We start from the raw sequence: 22,352 nt of genomic DNA, 5'->3' as shown, positions 1-22,352 counted from the left end.
GAGAAACAAAGACTGCTGGAGCTACTCCGTACTCGGTACACAATAACCAAGCTGTGAAGCCTGAATCAGGTCCATACGAGCCAAGCGGTCGCTCGGCTATGGTCGCTAGACGCCGTTATTTATGGTATGTCTTTGTGGAAAAGTATTCCACCAGGAGGAAGCAAAGATCTACTGAGCCGGACCAGATTTCGCCCTTGAGAGGGTCCCAAAGGGGAGACCCTTAGCCAGTCTCGTCGGAGGATTGTCAACCGATCAGCAAGCGAGAAACCAGCGTTGAACGCCTCAGCCAACCGGAGAGTAGGCCAATTTTCCGGAGACGTGGGTATCAACCCGAAACTTTGGCCGGGCTGAGATTCGTGAATACCAGTATGGGCACTCCATCGCCAATAACCTCAGCCCCGTCGAAAGGCTAACACCGCAACCACCGAAATGGTGAATGCAAGCGACGAGGACTCGCATGGTCGCGTGCGGATAGGGGGAGACGAAACTCACGCTCTGCGTCATAGTCAGCATCGGCATGCACAGCTGTGCGGTGGTCGCCTTGCGTTGACACGGGGGTTCCCCAAATTTACCCAGAGGAAAGGGAACATTTACCGCGTAGTACATTTGGTAGTTGCAGGCTTAGGTGAGGCTCTTTGGGCAGCATTAGGCGGGCAAGAACAGGACGTCCCCTTATCGATGTGCTTATCCAAGCCTGCACAGCCCAACCTGGTCATTTTGGGCGTCTTCCGACCCGGCCCCTTGCCTACGGGCCTGAATACGCACGGGGTGGACAATAACGACGTCCATCGCTAGCATTCTATCTGCCCATCACCGCATGCGGGCTAAGGCCGACCCCCCGACGCCCGAACTCAAAGGCCCGATTTCTTGATTCTAACCATGGTTCCCAGGGCTGTCCGCAATCTGTACGAGCAGGATTTGTGGGCCTTGGAGCCCACCGCGGAGGTTCGCAACTCGTCATCGGTGGTACAGATGTGTCTATTTCTGGCGCCTGCAGCCCGGGAGTCAACTTCTGAGATTGACAGAACGACACGAGATCCCCGAACCTCAGGCGACGACGGGTGTTGTTCTGGCACGCAAATTGCGTTCTCCAAGAAGCGCAAGGTCTGGCTCGGCTCGGGGGGCCAACCTAAAGAACCAAGCTGCACCATAGCATAGTTGTTCTGAATCATCTATTCAAGGGCGTGCCTGGTCCAGAAGAAAGCCAAATCCGATGATGATGGTGGACATCCGTCAATCATTCGGCCCATCTGGGCAGCGCCCGTCTGGTCTGTCTCTCCTGTGTTTCTCCATGTCGCAACCTTGTCGCCAATGATCGTCCTCACTGAGGTCCGTTTCCAACGGTCGGCCTCGCTAATCGCCTTGCCCAATACATCACTGTCCGGTCAATGGTGAGAACCTTGAGCCTCGACGACGGACTCGGGCCCTTTCATTGGCGTACCGAGCATTTTGTCACGGACCTTCTGCAAACTATGACCCGCCTCGGGAACAACTGGCGATCCTTGAATTGCCCTCGCGCCGGGTGAAGCTTATGCTTGACTGCTTGCTCATGTCGGTTCGCGTCGCAACCTATCCAAGGCTCTCAAATCAGCCGGTCCACACACTACCCGTTTCGTAGGCGTCCTAGCACCGAATGCTCATGTCTCGTCAGCCTGAGGTGGATTGTGGCTGGTGCTGTCGCGTCGCTGGCTTGCCGAGACACGACTATCTGGTGCTACCGTGCTAGAGACGCAGACCACGCGCGTGGGCGGCGAAACCTCATCCACCTCAGACTGCCAGTCGCTTGCTGCGGATCATCCCATGTCGCAATTGACAGCGGGAGGCAGGGTCAAGTGTCCGCTCCGAGGCAAAAGCTAATGCATACCTCGCAGCTGCGCATCCCTGGATCTCGCGATGAGTGGGCTCTGCCGTCCATACCAAAGTGGATCAGTCGACCGGAACTATTGAGCCAGGACTCCGTATTCTGCCTTTCAATAGAGCAGATCGCCGTGGACGTCCATGAACATGAGGAAATTTGTCTGCTGCTCCAGTTCCCGCTCCATCTGTAGGGGACCAAGAGGCGCCCTTGCAAGCAGATGAACAGCAAGACTCCGCCTACCCTGGCCCCGACCTCTGACCGTGAGTTTTGACCACTTGTTCACCTATGACTCTCGGATCGTGTTCGCCGAGTCTTCTATCAAGCTGTGGCCATGCTCTTGATTCAGCTTTCTTCGACCACCACCAAGAAGCCCAGACGTTCCTTCTCAAGCGGGCAGGACTGAAGTATCGCTCTCACCTCACCGGCCTCTTGCCCTCGTTTCAGGGCCCAACGACTCTCGTTTTTCCAGTCAATCGTTCACGAACCCCGCACGGGACATTTTACTTGATCCATCATCTCTTTGGCCAATATTGGTTGAGTACTGAATTGGGGCCAAAGGATACCTGGACGACCCGATCAGGTAGGCGACACAATTCTGGCCACCATGCTGTGTCCATCTCCCAAACCCATTTATCGGACTCGGGACATATCACTAACCTGAGCCCAAGCACTTGCGCGGACCACTAAATCAGGATCGGAGGTAGACTTGAGTACATGGTCAAAGCGGTCGGGTCGAGACTGAACGGAAGGGAGCGCGTTCCAAGCGGGATTTGAGCACGGGCGAACTGAAGGAGAATTCACTTGAACCTCACTGGGCCGTCACCTCGCTGGGAAGGTCTTTTCAGGAAACCTCGTCGATGCGGTTGAGTGTCGTCCTCTCAAGTCAACCTGATGCAGCATTCACGGCCGCCTCAGTTACCCTGCTGCTCCTCCTTCAAGAAACACCGATCAAGCATCAGCGGCTCTAGGTTCACCATCGAACATCTCACGCTGCCGAAACCACTTGCTGTGCCCGCGTGGGCGTCTCTTCCTACCCCTCCCATGTCCGGTTCTCCACCACCGGAACGGCCTGCTGAACCTCCACAGATCGCTGGCCGGAGAAGGAAGCGATCACATACCCCTCCCGTCACAACGACCGCTACGACTCTCGCGCCCATCACTCCCTTGGACACTAGTGCTGCTCGACCGGCGACGTTGTTAAGAGGTGGTGAGACTCTGGGAGAGCTTGCTGTACAGCATGACCCTTATGCGCTCAACTATCCGCCCCCTCCGACGACATATCAAGCCGCTTCCACCCTGTTATCATCGTCAACTAGTGTACAGGATTCCCGATTCGCGCTCAGCCCCATATCGCCTCGCACAACCCGGAAACCAAAGGCGCATGTTGCCTCAGCGTGCGTGAACTGCAAGAGGAAGCACTTGAGGTGTGATGCCAGTCGTCCGTGCCGGAGGTGTGTGCAGAGCGGCAAAGAGGTGTGTCGAAGTGCTTAGGACATGACCATAGGGAAGGAAAGGCTGACGTGGTTGTTAGGATACCTGTCGCGACGTCGAACATAAGAAGAGAGGCCGTCCTCCACTCAAAGCCGAGGACCAAGCCAACGTGGCTCGTTATCAAGCCTCGACGGCTCACTATCCGTCATCTTCACCCGCTGGAGCGGCACCATTAGGGCCCCCGACAAGATTTCCAACCTTTTCGCAGGGTCCCGGACTAACACCGCTTCTACCGTCTCCCGCACCTTGGTTCCGATCTCAGCAGCAAGGGATGCCCGCTTACTACCCTACACCAGTGCAACCATCAATATCCTCAAGTCTGGCAACGGCGGAAGGGAGTTTCGTACCCCCCTCTTCTGGGCCATATGGTATCCGTCCTCCGATACTCCCAGGACAATCGCCATCACCATACACTTCTCGTGCAGAGTCCACGCCGCAAGGGACGGCTTACGCCAGTTACCCTTTCACACCACAAGGGCAGCCGGAGCGCTCTTATTATTCGAATCCCATCTTTCCACCCCAAATACCGTCCACTTTACCTTCGGAACAGCTCGCGCCCCTACAAACCTCATCTGCCCTACAGCTGCCTCCTATTAACTTTCCAGCCCCCTCCGGGTTGATTGATCCGGCGATTGTGCAACAACCCGCTCAGTCGACTCGACCGTCTCCGCGAGGGGGACAGGAGAGTAGGGACGATGGCACACAAGAACCAGACCCAAAACGACCGAAGATGGACATCAAAGGGATTCTGGGTCCTCGTAACGACTGAGCCAGCTATGGCCACACCGGACCTACAACTCCTCTCCCTCTCTACCCAAACAATTCATGTGCACATATTTTTTTTCGCGACTGCTTTCCTTTGTTGAACGAAGCGACGAGCCTTCTGGCACGACCGTCAACATGTGTTCCCTTTTTGCATTGTACGATACACCCAACCCAGCGACGACAGCGGCTCTGGTGGCACCGGCCTTAACAGTAGACGTTTGCAGCCACGGGTGCCCTCGAACGCACCTCACAAAGGCATTAGCACAAGCAAGGAGGACCTCACAGTTACTGGCAGCACAGGTATCCTCTGGCTTAGCTATTCGGACTCCACCCGGACTTCTCTTTGGATGATTCGACATGTTTTGACGACCCATTTGCAGAGAAGCTAGCGACGGAAAGTCGCAAAACTGAGTCCTTACGCACAGGGCCGGGAAAAGCTGGGCAAAGCCAATGCTACAAAAATGTGTCATCCACCTTGTTCAACTGCACATACATACACCTCCTTTTACATAACACATTTTCGTTGCTCAACGCTCTTAATTTCTAACCGATGATCGTCCTTATTCCTGCTGGAGGCCGAGAATGTTGGAATACGCTTCGGCACGTTACACTATGATCGGTCGCTGGAAATTCGATCACATTTTTGGTCTTCATGGCGGAAAACGGGGTATAGGTTTGCAAGACCACGACGAGCAACGCAGGAAATGGTACGATTATATACACAACAAGAGACGCAATCTGCATTTTATACCCACGGAACGGATTAGGAGTCGGCTTTCACGTCGACCTGGTTGCATTTGGGATGGGGACAAATCACACGAGGCTCTGGAATCAACGCATGGAGTTAAGGGACATAAAAGCTTGGATTGAGTTGGGAAGGCAAAACGGAGAGACACGAGAGGCAGAGGGGAAGGTGACATACACAATAATGGAGTCTACATTATCAGTCAGGCTGTCCAGTCAGTCAGTCTCTGGCGCGACGGTCGAATTCTTGCTACCTAGGGTCGTGGACTACAATACCAAGGAAACAGCCCCAACGTCTACCATTAGGAGGAAGTGAGACTCGCTCGCTCGCAAGGCAGACGACATGGAAGTAGAAGCGAGTGTGAGGTTTGTTCATTCTGATCCTGGACACATGGGGGGACCTCTGTTCTGTAGCAATATATACCAGGCGCCCATGGTTGGGCTGTCGAAGTACACACGGAATTTGGTGACTGCCCAGCCGGCATAGTAGAAATTGACTCACGAACCAGCGAGCAGACCAGACGCCAAAGCTTCCAGCTCGTCCAGCGTCTGAGGATGCTCGTCTTCGGCGCGGTTCTTTCGCTTTCTCTTGGATATCATCTTCCCGCTCTTCGTCAGTCGAATATCACCCGCTCCATCTTCATCTTCATCTCCATCATCCGAGGAGGCATCTTCGAACCATTTCCTCGCTCTCTTTGCCTTGGGCGGCACTCCATCGTCCTGTTGGCGCGGATCTGCATCTGCATCTGCGTCGTCGTCGTCGTCGTCGTCGTCGTCGTCGTACGGGACAAGCTGCACCCCGGCATGCTCGACATCGTCATCATCATCCTCGCCTCGATCCTCAATCCCCAAGTATTGTCTGCGCTCCCTCTCCTTCCTCTTCTCTTTCTTCTCCCTCTTCTTCGTCCTCGCGATCTCCTTGTCCACCTCGTCGGCCCGCAACGCCCGCTCGGCCTCTCGCCGGCGGAATTCCTTGATCTCCGCCTCCGCGGCCTGCCGGCCGCCTGCCGTGAAGGTTTCTTCGTCGCGGTACGCCTTTTTGTCCTTGGGCGTGTCGCTGTCCGAGTCGAACGTGAGGTGCGCGCCTTTGCCCTTGTATTTGAGGAGTGCTTTTTTGGACTTGAGCAATTTTTCTCGCCGGTGAGAGTCGATCGTGAGCGGGTGGGCGTCACGCGCTGTTGAGAGGGTGAGGGTTTTGATTTCTTTGGGGGCGGATGGGTTTGCGTCGAGATCGGACTTCGCGTCCCGTTTCGAGTGGGAGAGGGAGATGGAGATGGAGCGTTCGGCGGACGAGGCGCCACTGTCGTTGTCGTTGTCGCTGTCACTTTCACTTTCAACTTCCTGGTCAAGGGCCGAGTCGCCGACATCGAAGCGGCGCTTGACGGACAGGAAGTCATCTTCTTCGTCGTTGGGATTGTTGTCCGGCGTGCCATTTCTGACTGCTCTCAGACCTCCGCTTGCGGCGCGATCGCTGGCTTCGGTGTCTTCGTCTTCGTCTTCGTCCTCGATGAGTTTCGTGTAGTGCTCAGCCAAGACGCCCTGGTTACGTCGCTCGAACATGCGATCATATTTCGTGCGCACGTCGCCCTTTCGTTTCTTCTGTTTATCTCCGTTTCCGGCATTGTCACTTTCGGAATCGCTCCCCTCCAACGCGGCGAGGAGTTGTCTCGGTGCGTTCTTGCGTGCCTTTGCGTCCTCGCCCTTGACGAACTTTACACGCGGCGCACCGGGCAGACCCAAACTCGCGGCAAAGCCCTCGAGATCCAACTTCTTGACGTTGAACGTCTCTTTATCCTTCTGCACATGCACGCTTCGTACGTAACTCACAAAGGCCTTCTGGCCGAGATACTTCAACTCTGGGTCCTTGAAACACATGTTCTGCAATTGATTGCGGATCGTCTGCTGCATCTTCTTTTGCCGGACGTTGATCTTCTCAAGGAAGACTTTCTTTTTCTCGAGCGCGTTGAGCATGCCGGCTTCTTCGGACGGCTCGACGAACAGGATGGCCCGACCTTCGTGCTCGAAGCGCGCGGTGCGGCCGACCCGGTGGATGTATGTGTCTGCGTCTTCAGGGCAGTCGACTTGCACGACCCAGTCGACGGCAGGGAAATCGAGACCTCGGGCAGCGACGTCGGTGGAGAAAAGACAGGCGTATTTGCTGTTTGAATATTTGGTCGTGATGTCCAGACGGGCCGTTTGCTTCTGACGGCCGTGGAGATGCAGTAGGGGAATACCGGGCTGTAGATGCCGGAATGATTCGTAGACGAAGCGGACTTGTTTGCCGCTGCTGAGGAAGACTAGGATTTTTTTCTTGACGTTGGCACGGATGAACGACCACAGTGTGTCGAGTTTGTCCGGAAGGGGGGTGACGACGTAGTTTTGCTGCAGGGTGGAGGGCGTGGCGCTGTCTGCTGCTTCGTGGACGGAGACGAATTCGGGCTCTTTCAGACTCAGTCTTGCAAGGTCGGAGACTTTCTTCGTTTGAGTGGCGCTGAACATGAGTGTCTGTCTCTCACGGGGGAGATGCTCGATGAGAGCATCAATGGTTTGGCTGAAACCCATGTCCATGATCCGATCCGCCTCGTCTAGAACCAGCATTTGCAAATTCCCAATGTCTAATTCAGACGTCTGGTCCATGTGCTGCAGCATCCTCCCTGGCGTGGCGACCAGGATGTTCATGCGTCCGAGCCGTTCTCGCTCTTCCTGCAAACTCTTCCCACCGATCACCAGACCGGCGGAGAACATATGGTTGCGGCCAACTTTACGTAGGACTTCGAAGATTTGGATCGCAAGTTCCCGAGTCGGGGAGAGGATGAGAGCGCCCACACCGTCGTAGTCGGTCCATCTTCTGCGATACAAATTCTCGAGGACTGGGATGAGAAATGCCAAAGTCTTGCCTGAGCCCGTTTTCGCTGCTCCTAGGATATCTGCTCCCTGCAGTGCTAACGGTATTGTCCTGCTTTGAATCGTCGTCAATGTCTTAAAGTGCGAGGCAGCGAGGCCATCTTGTGTTGCTTGCGACAGAGGAACATCGAGGAAGCTTTCTGGCGGTGCTGAAGACTTGGGGTCGAGGTCGGCGACTCTTTGTGACAGGGTCTCAATGTCTTCTTCCTCCCGCTTTCGTTTCAATAACCTGGGTCGCTGGAGTCCAGGGCGAGGGCCTTTCTTCCCTCTGCGCTGCCCTGGAGGTGCCATGGCTGGCCAGTGTCACATTTCACTGCGGAATTGACGTTATTTCTGAAAGCGCGGAATCCAAAAAAAATAATGCGACGAGGCTGCCTTATCGATAGGCGGCAGATTATCGGTAAGCCTCGTCGGAATACTTGCCTCGTTCGCCTCGATACAATCGCATCCTCTTCAGCCCCAGATCTGGTGGCATTCTGCTGCGACTTCCCACGTTAGAATCAACTATTATCGTCGGATCATCCCTAATTACTTATTTGGCAGAGCTATCTACGCGATCTCTAAGTCTGCCTATCTCTTCACACGCGAGCGTGCTTATCACAGGTGACCGCGCTACAATCCATCGGTAAGGTACATGCTATCAGCCCGCCATGGCTAATGATGAGTCCGATGCTCTTGATGTGCTTGAAAAGGAAGCAAAGGAATATGATAAGGTGCGCAGACTCGAAGCTGCTTATTGGCATGGCTGACGAATGTCAGGATGCTGAGATCGACCGAATCCTGAAAGCATTTAGACTAGATGCGTAAGTCACTTCAACCGATTGTATGGTCATTCCAAAGACTAACGCCGTCGCAGCTACGCCGTGCTAGATCTCCAGCCTGGAGTGCCCGACTCAGACATCAAGATCGTCTACCGGAAAAAGTCACTGCTAATCCATCCGGACAAGACCAAGAACCCGCAAGCGCCCGAGGCTTTCGACCGCCTCAAGAAAGCACAGACTGCTCTGCTAGATGAGAAACAGCGCCAACATCTGGACGAGTGCATTGCGGATGCCAGACAACTTCTGATTCGTCAGCACAAGTACACAGTGGATTCGGAAGAGCTGAAGACGGATGAGTTCAAGGTGGAATGGAGGAAGAAGACTGTTGAAGTGCTGGTGGAGGCCGAGGCACGCAGAAGGCGGCAGATGAAGGCCAAGATGCAGGAAGAGGGCCGCGAGAAGGCCAAAGAAGACGCCGAGATCGAGGAGAGGAAACGGAAACGGGACCATGAGAAGAGCTGGGAAGATACGAGAGAGCAGCGCATTGGCAGTTGGCGAGACTTCCAGAAGGGAGTCAAGAAGGGTGAGGAGCAGAAGAAGAAAAAGAAGATGAAAGTGTTGGGTTGACGTTGGTATGTGCACCGCGGGATCTGCCTGAGGAAGGGGAACTCGCATTGCCCAACCTGGAAGTACAACACGACTCGCTTTGACCTACTTGTAGGGGAGGAACTTACTGTCCCTCGTCGCCGCAAGTCTCTGAACAGGTCCGTTGGGCTCGATCGAAGGCGACGACAAGCCAGTGCATGTCTCATGTCAGATGGTAGTTACTGGGTGGTTCGAAGTCTGAAGCGATGAATGTGACGCTGGATTTCTTGGCTTGACATTATGGGCGAGATCATGAGGCTGAAGAGCATACTGACCATGTAAAAGATGCAGCCTGATTGGATTCTTGGGATGTTGGACGATACAGCCTAGGTGAGGCAGTTGCCTTTCCTCTGCCTTCTCCCACTTCAGGCTTTCTTGCATCGCTGCTCATCAGCTCCTTTCAGCTCATTCCACTCAACCTTCATCCTTGGTGAGTGGTCCAGCATGTCGGCACCTTCAGCTGTTCCTCGTTATCTCTTCCGAGCCTATTCCCCAGGATCCGACGGATCGAACGATCTCACAGGGTTCTAGTCGATGGCCGCATGCAGCGGTAAAACTGAAGCTACATCACTGAGCCAATTGCCACCACACGTTGCACGCGACATGCTTCAAGATCATGTTACTTGGAAGAGCTGGAAAAGAAGGGACGACGATATCCTCATATCATTTACGCCATCATTTCTGTTTGCACTCCACATTGTGTGCGCAAAATTGCTTCATGCAAACGAGGCTCCACTAACAGGTCGAGCTGTTACATCTGCATAATTGACACCTCGAAGTATCCTCCCGGCACATTCTCTTGGAGAATTGACCTCCTCAGAAGATACAACCTCGACCGAACCACCGACAGTCTCCTGCGCCACGAGTACCATGAGGGAGAATATCTTACAGCATATAGATTGCTCACCACCGATAATTCCAGCAAACATGTCTCGTTTGGGGCGTTGGTCAGCGAGGAGGACTATTTGAGATAATGCCCGATCTTGCCCAAGCGGAATATAGCATGGAGCTCTACAATCGGCTTCAGAAGTTTTGGCTGCAATGGTATCTGGACGAGAAGCCTGTCTCCGTAGAAGAGATAGTCACAGCACGAAGACTGGCACTATGCTTCGGTAGGCGTTGGATTCCTGTGATCATGATGTGGGCTCTTGCATGCAGAGCCCGTCCCCAGCACGATGCATTTGTGCAGTATGAATTCCGCGACACTTTCAATGGTTGGTCCCTGAACCTCTTCCTGTGGTGTAAGCAGGAGGACTAACAGTGGCCTAGGAGAATTCACAATTCCATATCTGTTCGCGAACCCGCGAACAGGGATCGCATCTCCCTTAAGAGAGCTCGTGGAGTGGGAGAAATTGACGAGGATTGCCTTCACCACTCAAACACGTGCTGCAGCGGAGACGACCACGGCCGACTTGGGACACGGTGCGGATGAAGAGGCAGACGACGTTGCCAGTGCATTGCAAAATCTGACGTTGTGAAATTGCACCTGGCATTGATCTCTGGCGCGAGTTGATCAGTCCAGACATGCATACAATTCGGTTGGATCATCAGTAGAGGTCTCTGCGATAGTTGCCCTGGTGTAGGTCAGCTAGGCGCACCTAACCATGCCATTCACTAGTCGTACTTCTTTCCTTCGGTCAACGACGTGACATCCAAGCCGACAGCCTTGTGCCACGCTCGTCTCTCGGCAACCTCGGGATAAAGTCCTGTGTACCTCGTAAGCCTCAGAAAGCGATTGTATCAAGGGTTCCCCACATCGTCCGCCTCGCCCGCCCAAGCCCGAATCTCATCATTCTCCGAGTCGACGAGATTCTGTGTCCCTCCTTTCCCTTCTGTTCCTGACTCGTGCTTGGTTACTCATGTCGTCGTGACAATGACTTCTGCATCGCTGCCGCCTCAAGCCCCCATGACCAAAGGCATTCACAAGATGGTCAATGGAGAAGCCGATGTATTGTCCTCGTCGAACCCCGCAACACATTCGTTGCAAGATGTCTGTGCTGTACTCCACGGGCAGGTGGACGCCTTCCTGTCGGCGGCGCCCGAAAACGACGTGACGAGACGAACACAAGAGCAGACGAGAATATCCATGCAAGTGATAGAGAAGGCGCTGAACGACTACGAGTGAGTGAACCAAACCACCCCCCTGCCCCCCACAACGACCTGTCCAAGAGTCTAACTAGTGTGTGTGTAAAACAACTAGCTTCCCGGCCCTCTCCCTCTCCTACAACGGCGGGAAAGACTGTCTCGTCCTCTTGATCCTGTACCTCGCCGTGCTGCACACGCACTTCTCCAAACCTCCCAAGAACGGCGCTCCCAGGAACGACTTTCCCACCTCCATCCCCTCCATCTACGCGAAGCCGCCCGACCCTTTCCCCGCGGTATCAGAGTTCGTCGAGTACTCGAGCAAACTATACCACTTGGATCTGACGCACATATCGACGAACCCGGGGCCGAGGAAAAAGGAGCGAAGTCATTCAAATCCGCCTCTCTCGTCGTCTCCAATCTCAACTTCCAGCACCACCCTCCCCGCTTCTTCACCCGCAGCACCCCCATCCGACAGACCGATCGTATCCTTCCGCGACGCCTTCGCCCTCTACCTGTCATCGCACCCGCAGGTCAAAGCAATCTTCGTGGGCACGCGAAGGACAGACCCGCACGGCAGCCATCTCACGCACTTTGACCTTACGGACCATAACTGGCCCGAGTTCATGCGCATTCACCCGGTCATCGATTGGCATCTCAGTGAGATCTGGTGCTTTTTGCGATCTCCGTACCTGACCGATGTGGGCGCGGGTGCGGGAGTGTGTGCCCCCGGGGACCTGCAGGCCCGCTCAGTTCCTCTCAAGTACTGCCAAATGTATGATGAAGGGTACACCAGTCTAGGCGGCGTGAACGACACGGTCAGAAATCCCAAGTTGCGGTACATTGACAGCGACGGACGGGAGAGGTATAAGCCGGCGTACGAGATGACGTGGGACGAGGGTGAGAGGCTAGGTCGGGAGTGAGTGAGTGATTGTATGAGTGAGCGGTTGAGCAAGCTCAGGTTTGTGAAGTCGGGCAAACCGCTATGCCAGGCGGATGAGGTCCACCTTGGGCATGGAAACGGAGGTGTGGTGGTGTGGTGGTGTGGTGAACTCCACCACAGTACTATACAGTACACCAACTACCGGGCCACTGAGGAGGTGGCGACAGCACAAATACTGGGCTACTGAGGCGGCGACGGAAGCGGGCGAAGAAGCAGAAATAGATGCGAAACAGACATATTCCTCCTTTCTTCTACACGACCATCGCCCTACAATGCAGCACGGAGCGGGAAAAGACGGGCCAGGGAGGGCAGGGACGATCGGGGTGAGCAGAGCAGAGCATGAGAAATAAATACATAATGAGCGGCGGATGGTCGTCTGCCTTTCGGCCCTTTAGACTTTCACGGCCACTGGACTGATGGAGCACGGCCTGGTAGGTACCTGGTATCTATCTACCTTAGACAGACAGAAAGCGCGGTATAGCTCTGTGGTATACTCCGTGGTATACAGTGCCGCGTGATATAGTCCGTAGAATAGCATACCTACCTGAAGATAGTAAAGTACGGTACAATGGTAGACGAGTCCGGGTACCCAAAGCAGAACCTCATGATCCGTATATATATGTGTGTACGCATACCATACTATATGAGTACATATAGTTAGGCAGATCGGTTGTGTAGAAAGTAATAGATATTCGGCATACACGGTACCGTACAGAGTAAATTATCCATCAACTAACTACCTATCTAGGTACGGTAGGTAGGTAGGTAGGTAGGTATGGAGGTGACGCAGTACGAGTACCTAACTAGGTACGTAAGATATTATCCTAGCCCTCCCTATACCTATCTATCTGTGTATGTGTGTGTGTCTATACAGTATCAATCTTCATTCCATTCCGTTCGGGCACTGTCGGTCAAGTGGCACGGCTGCTGAACTCACACTGTCCAGAGAAAGTTGGAGTAATTCGCATCACACTGTATCGTTGGCAACCATGACGCTGACTGACCTGACCTGCGTTGACTTGGCCTGCTCTGACATGCCCTCACAATGATTTCCAACTGTCCGTGGCCCCCAGCATAGCATTGTGCGCACTACTCCAGTACGATGTGGTTTGGTAAATTGACTCTCTACAGGGAGATCAACACTGACGATCAAGTGAAGTCAATAAGACCTGGTAATAAGATTCATTTCGAAAGTGGCAACAGGTGCCGCTGTCAATGTTATATACTTCATACGCACGTTCCCTGGGATAAAAGCTGGCTGCTTCTGTGAGGAGGAAATACCAGCAATCGCCATGCACGGCGCCCGCCTACAGGTTTCCAAACTTCCCGGGACCATGACTTCCGATAACGATGCCATAAACGTAAATATCTGCCAATGTGCCCATGTTGACATGTGCTTTTCAACCTGCTTGTGTCGGATGATACCATTTCGTGCTGAATAACCGCTGAGTTCTTGCAGCGGGTTCCCCCGTCCGTTGCGACGCGAAGCAGCGTTCCAATCTGATCCACAACGCTGACCCGACGGCTAGGGCAGAGACATAGCTGGTGCCCTTCCGACGGTACAGTGCTGGAGTCTCAACTTCCGTCGTGCTTGGCTTCACTGATCTTGCTGGTGATGTTGTATTGATCGTCGGTTGATTCCCCGGTTAAATCATCATGACCCCCAAAGGATCATTCCATGGAATGCCAGTAGGGCACAACATCCTGTTCCTGGCCCCTCGATGAGCTAGCTGAATGGCGAGGTTATACTTAGTCTCGATATGGCATTCTCATATATCGTGATAAGCCCGTGAGGGTGGTACCGCGAATCTTCAGCCAATCCCCAGCAACCACTTGCTTCGCTCGTATACGTAGAAGCTCGTGGCAACCATGGGAACAACCTTGATATAGCCAATTGTGAGACCCACGAAAAACCCCCTCCAGCCCCGTTCAAGCCATATCCGTCGCGCTGTTTCACCAATAGTCAACCTATGACCATCGCCGACAGCGCCACCGACCTGCATTCGACGTCGGACGACTTCAAGCGGATAGGAGGCTGTCTGGGACACCAACCCGGCCAGGGCGCCCGACGTTAGCTCCGCCGGTGCATTCAACTGACTCCGTTTGTACACCTTCGTATTAGATTCAGCCGGCGGAGCGGCCGCAGTCGCAGTCGACCGAAGGATGGTATATGGTGCCAGAGAAGGGTGTCTGAAGATATCTCCTATAGTGTCGTGCGTCAAAAATGACATTCCGGCGTACGGCAACATGCCCAACATCGTCGGCGAGAAACCTCTGTAGAAGTTGGCTAATCCGGACCTGGGCACAGCGTGATGTGCGACATTGGATGCCGCTGCGACAGGCCCACGGCTTGCTAGATTTTCTACCTCGGGAGGATGTTCGTGGTATATCTGCCGGCAAATCCGTGTAAAAGAAGAACGCGAGTCGCGTTTGGTTTCGAAAGCTAATCGCACTCGGATGACCTCGAGAGGGTAGGTGAAGAAGACTGAAGTGATGCCCGCCAACGATCCAGACAAGAAGCGACGGGCGGGAGTCTCATGGGCTTTATCGGGTATGACCACGGCTCTTATCTGCTCGTAGGCGAGAAACTTGATTCCGGCGTAAGGAAAGACTCTGAGTAGTGTCGCCGAGTGTCCTCGAAACAGTCCTCGAAGCCCGTCTTGCCGATTGATATCCCGCATTGCCGTCACCACGCCGAACCAACTGCCCGTATATTTTGCAAACTGGGGATTCGAGGCTTGGAAAAGGATCTTGACTCGGTCGAGGGGACCGACAACTGTTTTGGCCTGTGCAACAAGTCAGCGTGAGCTGTTACGGAACAACCGCACGTCTTCCACGTACAGCGCATCCTGCTAGTCCACCTGCGAACCCCGAGCGCAGGACGTATTCGAGGCTCCGCTTGTCCAGGTTCTTGGTGTTGTGGCCAGCATCTCTCTGGGTTGTCACCGATGCATCAGCTTTTTTGAAGACTCTCTGGTCGGGTCCTGGTGGAGGTTCCTCGAGCAGCCTCGAGGCAGCACCTCGGCTCTCCATCTCGGATGATTGTAAGGCTTGAAGTGTTGTGGCTGCATGACCTGGATTGGCTATAGGCATTCAAAGAGGCACTGTGACATTATTGATACGACTGCTCTTTGGCTGTGCAGGGCGAGCAATAGGTGAACGTGAGAATAGAGGGGACGCTGAGCTTCGTGACGTCGAATGCGATAGCCACATGTAATGAAGAGGGAGAAACTCGGGGACGAAGGTGGAGGTCCGTGGAGCTAGAGAAGGCGAGCCCCAAGCATCCAGTCACCCAGCACGCAGTCAGCCAGTTGTGAGAGAAGAGTGAGGACGAGTATCGCTTCCGATTCCGCACCGCTGGAATTCCGGCCTTTTTCCCTTTCGCCTTCGGATCCCGCACGGCGAATACCTAGGCAATTCAAGTACTACGGATTCTGCATATGTGGGTTTGGTCACGGTCACGAGCCTGATGCAGACATCCCACGGGACAAATACCACCTCGTCGATAAAATATTTTCTCTTCTGGCTCAGAGGCGCTTATTCGCGGGATTCAAGTCGGCATGATTTTCGCGCACACTGGACAGCTGCCTCTACCTCTGCTACTACTACGCAGGGCTGCCAGAACTAGTTTCTTCTGGGGCATTCCGATTGAGCGAAAGAGTGCCTGTTCCTGCTGAGATGGGAGGGAGCCGGGGAAGAATTACAGGACCCTGCTCATAGCTCCCTCTCTGGGCCTGGCGATCTTGTCCTTGCTTGTGTGGACTTCTTGATCGTGTCCAGACCGTAAGTGAAGACAATGTGTGTGAGATTGTGCTGGTCCCAAGCCATATGCTGTCATTGCGACGACGACCTTCCGCTTCCCACCATGTCGGATTGTGGTTGGTCGCGGGTTGCTGCTGGGCTGGATGATCCGGCGAGGAGACGGGAGACTTCTCGATCTGGCGCTGGAGGAACAGCAAGGACAATTTCGAGGATGCGTCGACCCTTTTCCAAGGCTTCTCTGAACACGAGAACATGATGCTGTCAACTCCAGCTTGCAGACTAAGCATAATCGTCTGGACCAGGGAGAGCCAGAAGACTGGATGCTGAACGTAATAGTCGTTGTAGTTCAGCGCGTGTGATGCGAATGGGAAGCTCCACATGATGATATACACAAGAGGGTAGATGAATACATACCGTAGTTGCTTACGAATGGCCATTCGGGTCTTCCTGAGTGGATCCTCGAGCCGGGCAGAAGCGTTTAACGATTGCGTCCTCTGATCATCTGGTGTCACGTTTAAGCCGCAGTAGATAGCAGGTCGTCCGGCCGGTTTATGCGAATCAGCCTCACGCTTTGATTCCGTTTCTCTGGCAGGTATAGGTTGTCCGGGGCAGTCGGTAAGAGGAACGTGAGTCTCCCCGGACCATCCACTCCCGCGCGCCATCATGTTTCCAGCTTCACTTTCATCAACCATCTCGGCTATGGGTACTTCTAGCGGCTTTGATGTAATGAAGTGCATGTGGTCCCAGGGCTGAAGCTGCGGGGTGGTCAAGTTGGTCCCAATACCTAGAATCTGATTCTGGGTTTGCCTGTACGATGGGCTGAGGATTGACGGTGGCAATGCTCCGCTGCTTCGGTCGGTTCCTCTTCGCTCGACATCATTTGATTTCATAGAAAGGCCCGATCGGCGTCTCACCTCAGCATCGTAGGAGTCGTCTGTTGCACCGAGGTTTTCGAAGCCGCGAAATTTGACGTGAACTAGTCCCTCAAAATCGTATCAACAACGTAGTGTTCCAAATAAGTATATTTTGAGGTAGATGTCTCGCACGGGCAGAATCCGAGTCTAGAAAGGACTCACCATAGATGTAGATCCAGACGTACATGATCAGGATCAAGCTGATAATGAGATATCGAGGCACCCAGGAAAGCGCCAGTCGATACCAAAATGGGCGTTTAGGGAGATAGCAAAAGGTGCCAGCCAGAGTGTAGCCTTCGTTATTGTTGATGAAGGCGAACGAAGCAGCCAAAAGCGGCGGCCCAAGCCACAAGGGGTAAATCCAGCTGCTGTAGCGGTCCAGGCCGCCTTCTCCGATGGTGCTGTCCGATCGTAGGATGCATAGAGTTGAGTGTAGCGCGATGATAAGAATAGCCATGTCGCTGGCCTCGATGGCGAAGGCGAGCAAGAAGCCGCTTGCCTGGCAGAAGTTCGATGTGCTGCCAGCTGGGCCTCCCGCAAATACCACAACTGGGAAGACAAAATACCAGATGGCTTTGAAGGTGTCGCTGGCAATCAGATGCAGGACCAACCTATGTCGGAAGTACCTGCGCATCATAAGAAACCATCTCAAGGTAATCAAGACCAGAACCAAGCTGACGCAGGCGCATGAGAGCGCCGCGATCAGGATCGCTCGAGATTGGGAACTGCTTAATGTTGCCGTGGTAGTCTTTCCGACACTGGTAGGGTGGGTGATGGTGTCTCGCCATGTCCAGGTGTGTGAAGTGCTCGATCTCGTAGGCAGCGATGAGCTTGTGTGATCTGGTAACATGGGAATGTCCGTCGAAACAACCACGAGTGCCACTGCCAATAACTGTATGATCAAACCTGAGGCTCGCAGAGGCCAGCAGAGTATCTCAGATCGAACAGCGAAGACCGGAGATTACTAACTCGACGGGAGAAATCAACCCCCTCAACCGGTTGAAAGGAGTACGTGAAGTGTTTTCGCTGGGAACAGGAAGGAGAGCTTCAAGGGTACACATCGTACACACTGTTGCGAAAGTGATAACATCCACTTACAGGTATGTGATAAATGCTGTCGATACCGTCAGTGCGTGCCACCGTGGAAGGGATGAATGTCCACATCTGGTGGCTGGTCGGCCAACAGGCCAAATTGACCTGTACAGAAGAGCTTGACATTGACGCAGGAAGCATTGTCGCTCTGGTGATCAGTGCGAAATGCGCGACGACGGTCAGTGTTGACGTTAGAATAATTCTATTTGGTAGGAGCGAGGAATGAAAGCAGGGACTGAGGTTGGGGTGAGGACAGAGTAAGAATGTGTCAATGCTCGTCTTCGTCTGAAATCCTTACACCCAACCTCCTGCCACCCATCAACGAGCTTCAAGATTCACGCTCACCTCTTGAAAGCCTCGATGCAGCCGACTATCCTCTCCCAGAATGAAGCAGGCACTGTTTACTTGGTTGATCTACCAACATCAATTCAAAATGGTCAAGACGCCCTCCACGCTTTAAAATCCTCGGAACCTCTTGAGTCTCCGTATCCCAGCACCGAACCGAAAGGCGCAAATCGAGTCGCTGCACTCGCTGCAATCTCATTGAATGAACGCTCGTACCATGAATCCGTGCAGGAGAGGATCTCTCTAGCACTAGCAGAGATCCGGACTTGTTTGCATGCAACTGGTCAATGCGGCATTTGGTGCTACCCTCGTCGTGCCTTGATCACCCATGCTGCTCCAGAGCTGAGCAAGAGTAATTCTCCGTCGGCAACACCTGTTATACTGTCAACCACCGAGCTTCGCACTCAGTTCTCCTCGTTTCGTGATCTCTCAGGTAGTGTGGTCTGCAATCTCCGATCCGCCGCTGCCATTGTTGCAGTGACGAGTCATGGAGATTTTGTTATTCCACCAAGATCTACATTTATTCTGGCAAGTCTCGAACACGGGTTGCCTGCTTTGTTGCTCGCCCGAGAATATTTCCTCCGCCACTGTCCTGATTTTGACCTCATTCTGATGGATCCACCCTGGTCCAACCGCTCTGTCCGGCATTCCGGTGCTTACAGAACGCAAGAGGATCAAGTTCAAGATCCGTTCGATCAAGCTCTGCGGATTGTAAAGAGACTGTGTGCTCCACAGGGTTGGGTCACCGTCTGGATCACCAATAAGTCCTCCATCCGGGCCATGGTTCTGGAGACTTTGCAAGCTATGGACCTCCGGTTACAGGAGGAATGGTTCTGGATCAAAACAACAATTCATGGTGAACCTGTTACCCAACTTGACGGAGTGTGGCGGCGACCATATGAGATTCTCCTCCTATTTCAGAGAGGCGCATCGTCTGAGAAGACGAAAAGAAGGATCATCGCAGCCGTGCCAGACGTGCATTCACGGAAACCGTGTCTCAAGATGTTGTTGCAAGAGCTGTTGCCCCCGGAGTATCGTGCACTAGAGCTGTTTGCAAGGAGTCTTACCGCTGGGTGGTGGTCGTGGGGTGATGAAGTATTGAAGTTTCAGCACGAAAGCCAGTGGGCTTACTCGTTCAGTGAGCTTAGTGGGGAGAGCCCTCTTTGAGTCAAGCGAGGAATGTGGGAAAGGGAACAGCAACTGCACCACCCAAGATGGAGGAGGGGCACTCTAGGCGGATGAGGTTTCGACTGGCGCTGCCCTGCAAGGCTGGCACTGCGGCCAATCAGATGCCTTTGGTGCCTGAATGTCCCGCCGTTGACGCAATTGGTATTTGCCTGCCGCGTGCCTCTTTTGTGCCCTTCGCGGATGCCTCACTTGGTCTTCGTTCACGCCTTATCGAACAGCACAGCTACTCAACAGGCGAGACAAAATGGCGGAAACTGCGAAGAGAAAGATGTTCGTCCCACTAGGTGAGTGATCAGCCTCGCCCCCGCCCACCCTATGCCAGAGGAGGGCCTCCACTGACTGATCAAACCTCTTGTAGAGAACAATCCAGAGGTCATGACCAATCTCTCACGAGAACTTGGCCTCTCCTCATCGCTACAATTCCACGAAGTCTACTCCCTCGACGAACCTAGTCTTCTTGAGTTCCTGCCCCGACCCGCCATTGCCCTGCTTTTGGTATTTCCCGTCACCTCCACATACGAGAAATTCCGAGCCGAGGAAGACTCGTCGGCGGAGGCATACTCTGCCTCAGGCGACCAAGAGCCTGTGATCTGGTTCAAGCAGACCATCGGCAATGCTTGCGGTCTCATTGGCCTGTTACACGCCATCAGCAACGGCGCAGCAAGATCGAACATCGTTGAAGGCAGTGATCTGGATAAATTACTAAAGCAAGCCCTGCCTCTCAAACCGATGGAACGGGCCGAGCTGCTCTACAATAGCCCGACGCTCGAAGCAGCCCACGCCGGTGCCGCGTCAAAAGGCGACACAGAAGCACCAGAAGCCGACGCGGCTATCGATCTGCACTTTGTCGCATTTGTCAAAGACAAAGATGGCTACTTATGGGAGATGGATGGCTCACGAAAAGGCCCATTAAAGAGAGGGTTTCTAGGTCCGGAGGATGATGTTTTGAGCGAGAAGGGTCAGGAACTGGGTGTGAAGTCATTCTTGAAGAGAGAAGAAGCTGCCGGTGGAGGCGAGTTACGGTTCAGCGTTGTCATGCTGGGGCCCAGCTTTGACTGAAGGTTGACACGATTCGGATGACTTCGGGGCATGGCTCGCTGGGATATTGGTTCTTACGAGGAACTTGACTGGCATTTCATTGCGAGCGTTGCGTAGAGATTGCCCATGACTGCACACGGTTAATGGAGCAACTGAACGGCATGACGGAACGAAAGCATACGACGGAAATGCACTGGATGAATTGTAGGATACTGGACGCGATTTTCGTTCAGCTGGCACCAATGCCTCCCAAGGGCTTCTCCTCACCGTCTTCTTCACGAGCCTCAGGGTCATCCACCTCCTCTTCGATTCTCGTCTCCCCGGCGCGCTCTTTCCTCTCGCCAGCATTATCATCATCCTGTCCCTCGCCCTCGTCCTTCCGCAGATCCTTATCCTGCTCTGGGCTCGTCTCGGTCTCGGTCTCTGTTTGCTGCTCGCGTTGCAACATCTGAATCGCGGCCTCGGCTGCTGCCGTCGCTTGCTCGTCCCTGCGCGCTCGTCTCGTATTGCGCACGTCCCAGAGTCCTTCCAGATCCATCTCGAGGCGCTTGTCCTCCGTGAACATCTGCACCACAATCCGCGGTGCATTGGTCCGCGAGCCAAAGCCAACATACTCGTCTTCGCTCGGATTGCGGTACTCTTCCTCACCCTCCAAGGGAGACTCTTGCGCTTTCCTTCTCGCCTTCTCCGACACGTCGCCCGCCGCTTCCACCTGCACTTGCGCGATCTCTTCCGCTCCTTCCCCTGCATCCACCTCATCCGCAAGCACAGCCTCGTCCACACTCCCCATGTTGACGCAGATCCAGCCCGTCGTGATCCCGTCGTCCGCGCCGTGTCCGCTCACTGTATTCCCCACACTCTGCGCCAACTTCATCCGCCTGGCCTTCCGTCGGAGCTTCAGTTTCAATTCATTCCGACCCAGTAGCCCGTCCGCGTAGGGTCGTAACTTGAACTCCTTGCGCGCCCACCGGCAGAAGCGGTCCGCCGAGACGTTGAGATGTTTCACGGACCGTGCGGTGCCGATGACCATGAGGAGGTTAGAGCCCAGCGCCGGAGGCGGGTCGAGATGGCGTAAATCGAGGAGAACAAGGTTGTCCAGGCCGATTTGTGTAGACAGGTGCGTCAGCACCGTGGCGAGGATGGCGGGCGGGTTCGGTGGCAGGGGCGGAATCTCTTGCAGTGCCAGCAGGGGGCTGAGGGGGGAGGGAGGTAACGGGTCTTCGATTTGTAGATACCATGGTATTGACTCTGCAGAGGCGAGAGGTGGAGGAGGAGGAGGAGGAGGGAGGATGTCGGACGATGAGTCTGAATCTGACGGTTTAAGAGACTGGCGTAAGGGCCCGAACTGGCTGCTGAATGTTCTGGTTGATTGGAGTCTCGGTGGTGGTGGTGGTGGTGGTGGTTTCGAAAGTCGTGATCTAGATGCTGCTTGTGCTGGAATCGATACTCCAGTGACCGAGGCGACTGCTTCGAGAACCGAACCGCGACATGACGTGCATCGCACGATGGATCGATTCATCCTCGCTTGACGCGGCGTATATCGCGGGATGCAAGGGTTTCGTGGATTTCGTCCTTTCTCGAGATTTTCGAACAGAACCGCAGTATGGAAATCGAGATCAATTAATTAATAGGGCTCCCTCCTGATGTCAATTGTCTCCGCATGCATTTCTATAACGAGGATTATCGTTCTTCCGTGTCCGGACTACTAAGGAACCCGCCCACACTTTCTTCACCTACGAGGTATACAGACTCACAGAGTACTCGTACGGAGCACATTTTTCCGGTCACGGTGAGCGCCATGCTTTGAAACTAGACTCGCG

The 22,352-nt window shown here is 54.0% G+C and overlaps 10 protein-coding genes across 10 annotated transcripts; 6 read left to right on the top strand and 4 right to left on the bottom strand.

Moving 5' to 3' along the window:
* Nucleotides 1-2,899: 2,899 nt before the first annotated feature.
* On the top strand, nucleotides 2,900-4,118 carry G647_07147 (uncharacterized protein; the record flags this gene model as incomplete). Its single annotated transcript, XM_008731464.1, has 2 exons — nucleotides 2,900-3,331; nucleotides 3,390-4,118. The coding sequence occupies 2 exons, from the start codon at nucleotides 2,900-2,902 to the stop codon at nucleotides 4,116-4,118; spliced, it is 1,161 nt and encodes a 386-aa protein (XP_008729686.1).
* A 1,238-nt stretch (nucleotides 4,119-5,356) lies between these two features.
* On the bottom strand, nucleotides 5,357-8,053 carry G647_07146 (uncharacterized protein; the record flags this gene model as incomplete). The annotated part of the gene is made up of 1 exon (XM_008731463.1): nucleotides 5,357-8,053. One exon carries the CDS (start codon nucleotides 8,051-8,053, stop codon nucleotides 5,357-5,359), a length of 2,697 nt encoding a protein of 898 aa, XP_008729685.1.
* A 359-nt stretch (nucleotides 8,054-8,412) lies between these two features.
* G647_07145 (uncharacterized protein) lies at nucleotides 8,413-9,150 on the top strand (the record flags this gene model as incomplete). Its single annotated transcript, XM_008731462.1, has 3 exons — nucleotides 8,413-8,475; nucleotides 8,522-8,565; nucleotides 8,619-9,150. 3 exons carry the CDS (start codon nucleotides 8,413-8,415, stop codon nucleotides 9,148-9,150), a joined length of 639 nt encoding a protein of 212 aa, XP_008729684.1.
* Nucleotides 9,151-10,141: 991 nt separating this feature from the next.
* Nucleotides 10,142-10,646, top strand: G647_07144 (uncharacterized protein; the record flags this gene model as incomplete). Its single annotated transcript, XM_008731461.1, has 2 exons — nucleotides 10,142-10,382; nucleotides 10,438-10,646. 2 exons carry the CDS (start codon nucleotides 10,142-10,144, stop codon nucleotides 10,644-10,646), a joined length of 450 nt encoding a protein of 149 aa, XP_008729683.1.
* Nucleotides 10,647-11,041: 395 nt separating this feature from the next.
* G647_07143 (uncharacterized protein) lies at nucleotides 11,042-12,173 on the top strand (the record flags this gene model as incomplete). Its single annotated transcript, XM_008731460.1, has 2 exons — nucleotides 11,042-11,289; nucleotides 11,369-12,173. 2 exons carry the CDS (start codon nucleotides 11,042-11,044, stop codon nucleotides 12,171-12,173), a joined length of 1,053 nt encoding a protein of 350 aa, XP_008729682.1.
* A 1,831-nt stretch (nucleotides 12,174-14,004) lies between these two features.
* Nucleotides 14,005-15,226, bottom strand: G647_07142 (uncharacterized protein; the record flags this gene model as incomplete). Its single annotated transcript, XM_008731459.1, has 2 exons — nucleotides 14,005-14,979; nucleotides 15,035-15,226. 2 exons carry the CDS (start codon nucleotides 15,224-15,226, stop codon nucleotides 14,005-14,007), a joined length of 1,167 nt encoding a protein of 388 aa, XP_008729681.1.
* Nucleotides 15,227-15,798: 572 nt separating this feature from the next.
* On the bottom strand, nucleotides 15,799-17,719 carry G647_07141 (uncharacterized protein; the record flags this gene model as incomplete). The annotated part of the gene is made up of 2 exons (XM_008731458.1): nucleotides 15,799-16,931; nucleotides 17,032-17,719. The coding sequence occupies 2 exons, from the start codon at nucleotides 17,717-17,719 to the stop codon at nucleotides 15,799-15,801; spliced, it is 1,821 nt and encodes a 606-aa protein (XP_008729680.1).
* A 602-nt stretch (nucleotides 17,720-18,321) lies between these two features.
* Nucleotides 18,322-19,473, top strand: G647_07140 (uncharacterized protein; the record flags this gene model as incomplete). The annotated part of the gene is made up of 1 exon (XM_008731457.1): nucleotides 18,322-19,473. One exon carries the CDS (start codon nucleotides 18,322-18,324, stop codon nucleotides 19,471-19,473), a length of 1,152 nt encoding a protein of 383 aa, XP_008729679.1.
* Nucleotides 19,474-19,738: 265 nt separating this feature from the next.
* G647_07139 (uncharacterized protein) lies at nucleotides 19,739-20,553 on the top strand (the record flags this gene model as incomplete). Its single annotated transcript, XM_008731456.1, has 2 exons — nucleotides 19,739-19,778; nucleotides 19,853-20,553. 2 exons carry the CDS (start codon nucleotides 19,739-19,741, stop codon nucleotides 20,551-20,553), a joined length of 741 nt encoding a protein of 246 aa, XP_008729678.1.
* Nucleotides 20,554-20,761: 208 nt separating this feature from the next.
* Nucleotides 20,762-22,051, bottom strand: G647_07138 (uncharacterized protein; the record flags this gene model as incomplete). Its single annotated transcript, XM_008731455.1, has 1 exon — nucleotides 20,762-22,051. One exon carries the CDS (start codon nucleotides 22,049-22,051, stop codon nucleotides 20,762-20,764), a length of 1,290 nt encoding a protein of 429 aa, XP_008729677.1.
* Nucleotides 22,052-22,352: the final 301 nt, after the last annotated feature.

This window comes from Cladophialophora carrionii (assembly GCF_000365165.1).
Source record: "Cladophialophora carrionii CBS 160.54 unplaced genomic scaffold supercont1.6, whole genome shotgun sequence".
NCBI classification, from domain to species: Eukaryota; Fungi; Ascomycota; class Eurotiomycetes; order Chaetothyriales; family Herpotrichiellaceae; genus Cladophialophora; species Cladophialophora carrionii.
This window is presented reverse-complemented; position numbering and strand designations above follow the sequence as displayed.